The 6,612-nt window shown below is 33.0% G+C and overlaps 1 protein-coding gene across 1 annotated transcript; it reads right to left on the bottom strand.

The window, feature by feature from the left end:
- Positions 1-1,492: 1,492 nt before the first annotated feature.
- Positions 1,493-2,533, bottom strand: LOC137625609 (uncharacterized). The gene has a single exon (XM_068356519.1). The coding sequence runs from the start codon at positions 2,531-2,533 to the stop codon at positions 1,493-1,495; it is 1,041 nt and encodes a 346-aa protein (XP_068212620.1).
- Between the last annotated feature and the right edge of the window lie 4,079 nt (positions 2,534-6,612).

Raw genomic sequence — 6,612 nt, 5'->3', positions numbered from 1 at the left:
ATTTTTATTTTGTGTTAATGATAATTCATGTTTTCGTCAAATAAAGATTTCTTGTGTAGGCTGATTATATCTGAGACCCAGCCAATGTTTTATACTGCTCTTCGGTTTTCTTCATTTTGAGAGAGAGAGAGAGAGAGAGAGAGAGAGAGAGAGAGAGAGAGAGAGAGAGAGAGAGATTCATCCATTTGCGAAGTCAAGACAGATCTCATTTCATGTAAAGAATAACATTACCTTAAGATTCGTGAATTTCACAAGTCAAGGGCTAAGTAAGAGCTTTCTAACAGCTGTTCTGTAGAGTTTGACAAAATAGTTCACTTTCTTATAGCGAAATTATTTCGAATATATGAAGATATTTCTCTACAAAAACTACAGCAGCTTTAAAATACATTATAAATTTATAAATGAGAAGCAGTTGAAAAAGGAATGGTAAAAATTCATCTAAATATAAATTAATCTTTAATCTAAAAATTAACCAAAAAAATCTTTCAGCAAAAATAAACGTAACAGAACAATTGACAGTAAGAAATTTGACTCAAACGAAAATGAAACTTGCATCAAATGGGAAATATTTTTTGCTTACAAAATCCAAAGGGAATTTTGGGCAATAAATTCTTTTGGAAGCGTCCATGCTTGGCGATCAGCAGACTGGGGTTCGAGTCCCGCTCAAGCTCGATAGTTTCTTGTAGAGTGTGTAACCTTACCATCCTTGTGAGCTAAGGATTAGAGGTGCTGGTTGGGGGAGCCTATGGGTCTACCTGCTGAGTCATCAGTAGCCATTGCCTGGCCCTTCATGGTCCTAGCCGTGAACGGACAATTGCTAGTCGGACAATTGCCAGTGGGACAATTGCTAGTCGGACAATTGCCAGTGGAACAATTGCCAGTATAGACGATTGCCAGCCGGACAATTGCCATTGATATATTATTATTGAATTGTTTTCTATCTGTTTTTTTTTTTCTTATTGGTCATTGCTTTCTTTTTATGTTTGATAAGTTGCATAGCCTTTGCCCAAACTCTGTCAAGAACAGATTAAATAGAGGAAAAAAAGGTTAATCAAATTTATCGAAAATAGTTTAAGAACCATTTACTTACAAAGCACATCTATAAAACCTTTATCATACTTTAGGAAATATGTATATTGTAACCAAAAGATCTACGAATGGTGATTTTATCGTCAGGATTATAGCGGCTGACTATCTGCTCTAAACGCTTTTTGATTTTCTTATATTTTATGTTTGTAGGTCTCTCATCTCCTCTTTCCATTTGAATCACTTTTGTTCGCTACAAAACTTACTCTTTCATGAGACGATCTATAAGTTTCCAAATATAAGGGTGTTGTTCAGCATTATTTGATAAAGGACTGTGGAATCCTTCGAGACTGTGTTTCGTTCGTGGCATATACATTTGAGTTCTTACGTGCATGTTCCAAATCGAAATTGGAAATAATGGACTGGCTCTTCTACGGTTTCCGCCTCTTTCTCCCATCACTCTTATTTAAGTAACTTCAAAATAAATGAGAAATTCTTCAGGGATATTTTCGTCCTCGGAAAGTTCCTCAAAACCTTTTGGAACATCTTCTATTGGTAAAAAGGCAAAAGAAGAGAAACATCGTATCTTGAGACAAAATTCGATATCATTATGGTATCGAATCTTAAACCCTAACTCAACAATTTTCCTGTAATTCGCTTGGCAGAAATGGAAGAAACATCCACTCAAAATAGCGTCAGGAAAAATACCTTTAATTCCGTTTAAAGACCCTTTTTCAAAATCACTCATTATAGTTGTAGGAGTTTGCTGAAGGATGTCATGGATTTTATTGTAAAAAATTTCATATGTTTCCTGAGTCTTGTTTGGAAGAAGGCCAAATATTCGAGGAAAACTACAATTATCTACTTGCACATGGAAGGTGAAAAGTTGATAAAAGATTCCCGGTGACACCTTGAAGGTTCCATCAACTGCCAAGTTTCTATACCTCCTTAAATGAGCCAACCCAACTTCAGTAGCAAATATCAGAATACGATTATGGTCTTCAGGTCCCGAATCATACTGCAAAAACTTTTCTCCAGATGAAAGATTTTGAAAAATTTTTGGAATGCAAAAACCGATCCTATCCCTTGGGATTGCTGGAGCACTTATAGTTTGTTGCCTCCATCGACGAACATTTCTACTTAGATGCTGGACGTTTTGCACTTCAGCCCGTGAGCAAGTATCCAATGTCGAAAAGCAGCTTGCAACTAATGATATTGTGGTGGAATTACTCAATGCAACATCATCTTTTAACTTTGCAACAGCACTCTTAGCATCAACGGTACTTTTAGATGCTTCATGATTATGTTCGTCGGTAGTTTTTATCAACTCGTAGTTTTCTGATTTTGATTTTGTGTGCACTCTAGCTTTACACGAGTTTTGTTTTCTCTTTGCACATTCCCAGTAGATTATGGACTTATTGCTATTAGATCCATTTTTATGGTAAATATACTGTAGAGCATCAACAAGAATATCATTGCCACGCTCACTTTTGATGGTAGAAATCATTTAAAAGGACTGAAGTATACAAATAAATATGTTCACTACTGAAGTTTGGAAGTAGAAATATTTACAAAAAATTCTGAAGTTTGGAAGTAGAAATATTTACAAAAAATTCTGAAGTTTGGAAGTAAATAATACACAAAGAAATATTTTTAAAAAAAATTCTAAACAAGGAAATCACCAAGAACCGAAAATAATTATTAAGCATGGAAATTGTCCGGCTGGTAATTGTCCCACTAGCAATTATCGGCATGGCACTGAAACTGGCAATTATCCGAATGGCAATTGTCCGGCTGGCTATTGTCCTCTTGGCAATTGTCCTAGAACTGTCCTAGCTTGGATCGAGAGGGGATAGGACTTGGGCGCGAATCATATGTAAATAGGGTTAGTCTCTAGGACATTTTCCTACTTTCTAGGGCAATGTCACTGCCCCTTGCCTCTGCTATTCATGAGTGGCCTTTAAACTGATAAGATTACTTTGCTAATCAAATCCGTTTTTTATTGCCACCAGGTGTTTGGATATATTTCCTTAAGAATTGCGCTCATGTTTGTTATAAACAAAAGACTTTTAACTGAATCTGTTGGATCCCCATAGATCAATTAAAACGATCTAGATTATTATTATTATTATTATTATTATTATTATTATTATTATTATTATTATTATTATTATTATTATTATTATTATTATTATTGGTGTTGTTGTTGCCATAGTAACGAAATAAAGATTATCTTTGTCACGTATTCAAGAACGTAATTCATTAAATGCAAAGTTATTTGAAGTTATAAGATATCTAAAAGATTTATATAGAGAATATTTGCTGTTCCAAAATCAAGTGGCATCTTCTAAGGAAAAAATCTCATGAAAGTTTCCTATTTAAAAAAAGGGGATTTTTTTTATTTATCATCATAAAAGTTTTCTCAAAGATGAAAAAAAACTTTTTTTCTACTTTCATAAAAAAATTGGAAATTCTCAAAATTTAATGAGAGGAGAAAAGACCTGGAAAGAAGCATTAAAAAAAATCAATGGGATTTGAATATTATCATCAATGTTATTATTATTATAATTATTATTATTATCATTATCATTATCATTTTCATTATCATTATTATCATAATTATTATTATCATTATTATTATTATTATTATTAATATTATTATGAATATTAATATTAATATTAATATTATTAGTTATAATAATATTGATATTATCATTATTTTTATTATTATCATTATCATTATCATTATCATTATCATTATCATTATCATTATCCTTATCCTTATTATTTTTATTTTTATTTTTATTTTGGTTTTTATTTTCATTTTATTTTCATTTAAAAATATTAATATTAATATTAATATTATTATTAATATCAATATTGATATTATTTTATTATTATTATTATTATTATTATTATTATTATTATTATTATTATTATTTTTATTATTATTATTATTATTATTATTATTATTATTATTATTATTATTATTATTATTGCTAGCTACGCTTCAACCATAGTTTGAAAAGCAAGATGCTATAAGCCTAAGGGCTCCAAATGGGATTAATAGTTACTTGAGGAAAGGAAGTAAAAAAAAAAAATAAATAAATAAATTCACTACATGGGAAGTGATGAACAATTAAATTAAAATATTTTAAGAACAGTTAAAACATTAAAATAAATATTTCAAATTCAGTATGAACTTAAAAAGAAGAAGAAAAAACAAACAAACAAACAGAGGAATAGAAATAAGATAGGATAGTATGCCTGAGTGTACCCTCAAGCATATATAATATAATTTCAGTCTATGAGGACATATTTTCATAGAGAGAGCCCGTGTCTTACGTAAGGTAAGGCTATCTAAAATGAACGAACGAAGAGACTCGAATGTCAGTCATTTTGTTTACAACACAGATGCTTTACCTCTGCATAGTGGATATTTTCTATCTATATAAACACTTGAACATTAGATAATGATAAGAATCAATTCCTGCATTAGTCGCCTATTTCGTTTCCATTTTGGTTATGTGTCTAATCTATATTTTCTTCTCTCCTGGTTGAATGCCAGAGGTACCTGGGAAAAGGATCGGATATCCTTTGCCCATAAGTATTGAAGGAATCGGCAAAACATTCAATGTCAGGATTCCTTTCCCTTGCCTCTCGTACGTTTCCATTTTCCATCTAGAAACGAAAAAACGATAATATATTGACTAATGAATCGGACCACGAACTATTCCACACTCCAGGAAAGGTTTTCTGAGAGTGCCTTTGCTGGTATAACATAAGAAGCTCTGATAATCAAAATGTGAGATTTTTGTGCCATGTTTATTTAATTTTTCTTGTTTTTGTTTATTTATTGGTTTCAAAATCCGCTCATGAATGGCAGAAGCAAGGGCCAGTGACATTGTCCTAATAGGAGAATGCCCAAGAGACTGACCACGTATACATACGATCAGGGCTAAGCCCGCTCAACACCCATGTTGGGACCAGAGAAGGTGAGGCAATGGCTGCTAATGACTCAGCACGTAGACCGATAAGCTCCCCCAAACACCCCCATCTTTAGCTCATAAGAATGGGGAAGTTTTAGACACTAAATGAACTAACGAGTTTGAGCGGGACTCGAACCCCAGTCTGGCAGTCACCAGGCAGAGACGTTACCAATAGGTCACAACAACACTAAAAGGAGTTGGAGCTAAGTTATCGCCTTCTGATCGGTACCAGTTTGTGATGGTGGGGGGGGGGGGTGTAAAATCTGATAATTCTTTCCGTTAGGAATGTTCCTAAGCACAAGGAAGCTTATGTTGGAACAGTAGAAATGGTATCTCAAAGTTCAGAATTTTGATGATTCTTGTGGAAGAGATTTTCTAAATATTATGTCATTATAAATATGTTATAAAATTATCAAAAATACACATCTACTTTATATATTATTTTCATATTAAATTTTGGAAAAAAAGCTAATAATCATATGAATGTTTTTATAGAATATACAGTAAAGGGAAATGAAACAAGCAATTGTTTTCGTGTTATTGATTTTATTAAACATCCCCCACTTTAAGAATGGTAACGTCCCTGTCACTCGAAAATGATAATCTCCCACAAATTGGTGAAACTGCCGTGTGGTATTTAGGAAAGGGGGAGGGGGTGGGAAGAGCAGAATCTGTGTGAGTGCATGTCTAAATATTTAGCTGTTATTGTTGACGGTCACATACACTAGTTATATGATGAAGTTAATTTTTTGTAATTTTGAAAGGGAAATTTCGATTAACCTTAACTTGGTGTACTTTCTGTACAAGGGGAAAATTGCATGAGCTGTTAAAGCCACACTTTCCCGTTAGGTGGCAGTAACGCGTTTGTTGTGTTTCGGACATACATACATATATATATACATACAAAACTTCTTCATTTGATTGGAGAAACTCCAATTCTCACATAATTACCTGTTTATTTACATATTGCGTATTGTTATGAGTAGAAGAGACTCTTCAGCTATGGTAAGCAGCTCTTCTAGGACAAGGACACTCCGAATTCAACTGTCTTGTGGGTAGAATTCTCTTGCTTGAGGGTTCACTCGGGCACATTATTCAAACCGTATCCTTATTTTTTTTTTCCTCACTGGGATGTTTTCCCAAGTATAGCAACTGTTGGCGGACAACTAACTTCAAATGTTCGTAAATCTAAAATTCAATTCTCGGAAGTGTACATTGAAAACAGCATGTTATACATTCAATTGGAATTTAGTCCCTTTCAGATTTGTTTAATCCTTCTTAGAAGTCAGTCCAATAAAACGGTTTCCTCATTGGCGTAAGCTTCCTACAAATCATGGAAAAAAAAATATTCTCAAAATAACAGTTTTGTAATTCAACGACGAAGCAACCGACTGGAACTGACCATTATTCATTGAGGCTTTGATTTTAATCTCGCTCTCATTGTATTTTTCGATATCAGAGTGGCTATTATTGCACGGGGATTTTATAATACGTAAATTGAGTTTAATGCCTTTTTATATATAACAGGAGGGTCTGATTTTTCAATTACTCAGGCATTAGGAAAACTCAATTGGTTCATGTTACACCATACACAAAC

Source organism: Palaemon carinicauda, chromosome 32, assembly GCF_036898095.1.
Source record: "Palaemon carinicauda isolate YSFRI2023 chromosome 32, ASM3689809v2, whole genome shotgun sequence".
Classification (NCBI taxonomy): Eukaryota; Metazoa; Arthropoda; class Malacostraca; order Decapoda; family Palaemonidae; genus Palaemon; species Palaemon carinicauda.
The sequence above is the reverse complement of the archived record's forward strand: the minus strand, read 5'-3'. Positions and strand labels throughout refer to the sequence as shown.

Excerpts from the sequence above, each read along its gene's own strand:
- LOC137625609 (XM_068356519.1), bottom strand. The coding sequence starts at position 2,533 with ATGATTTCTACCATCAAAAGTGAGCGTGGCAATGATATTCTTGTTGAT.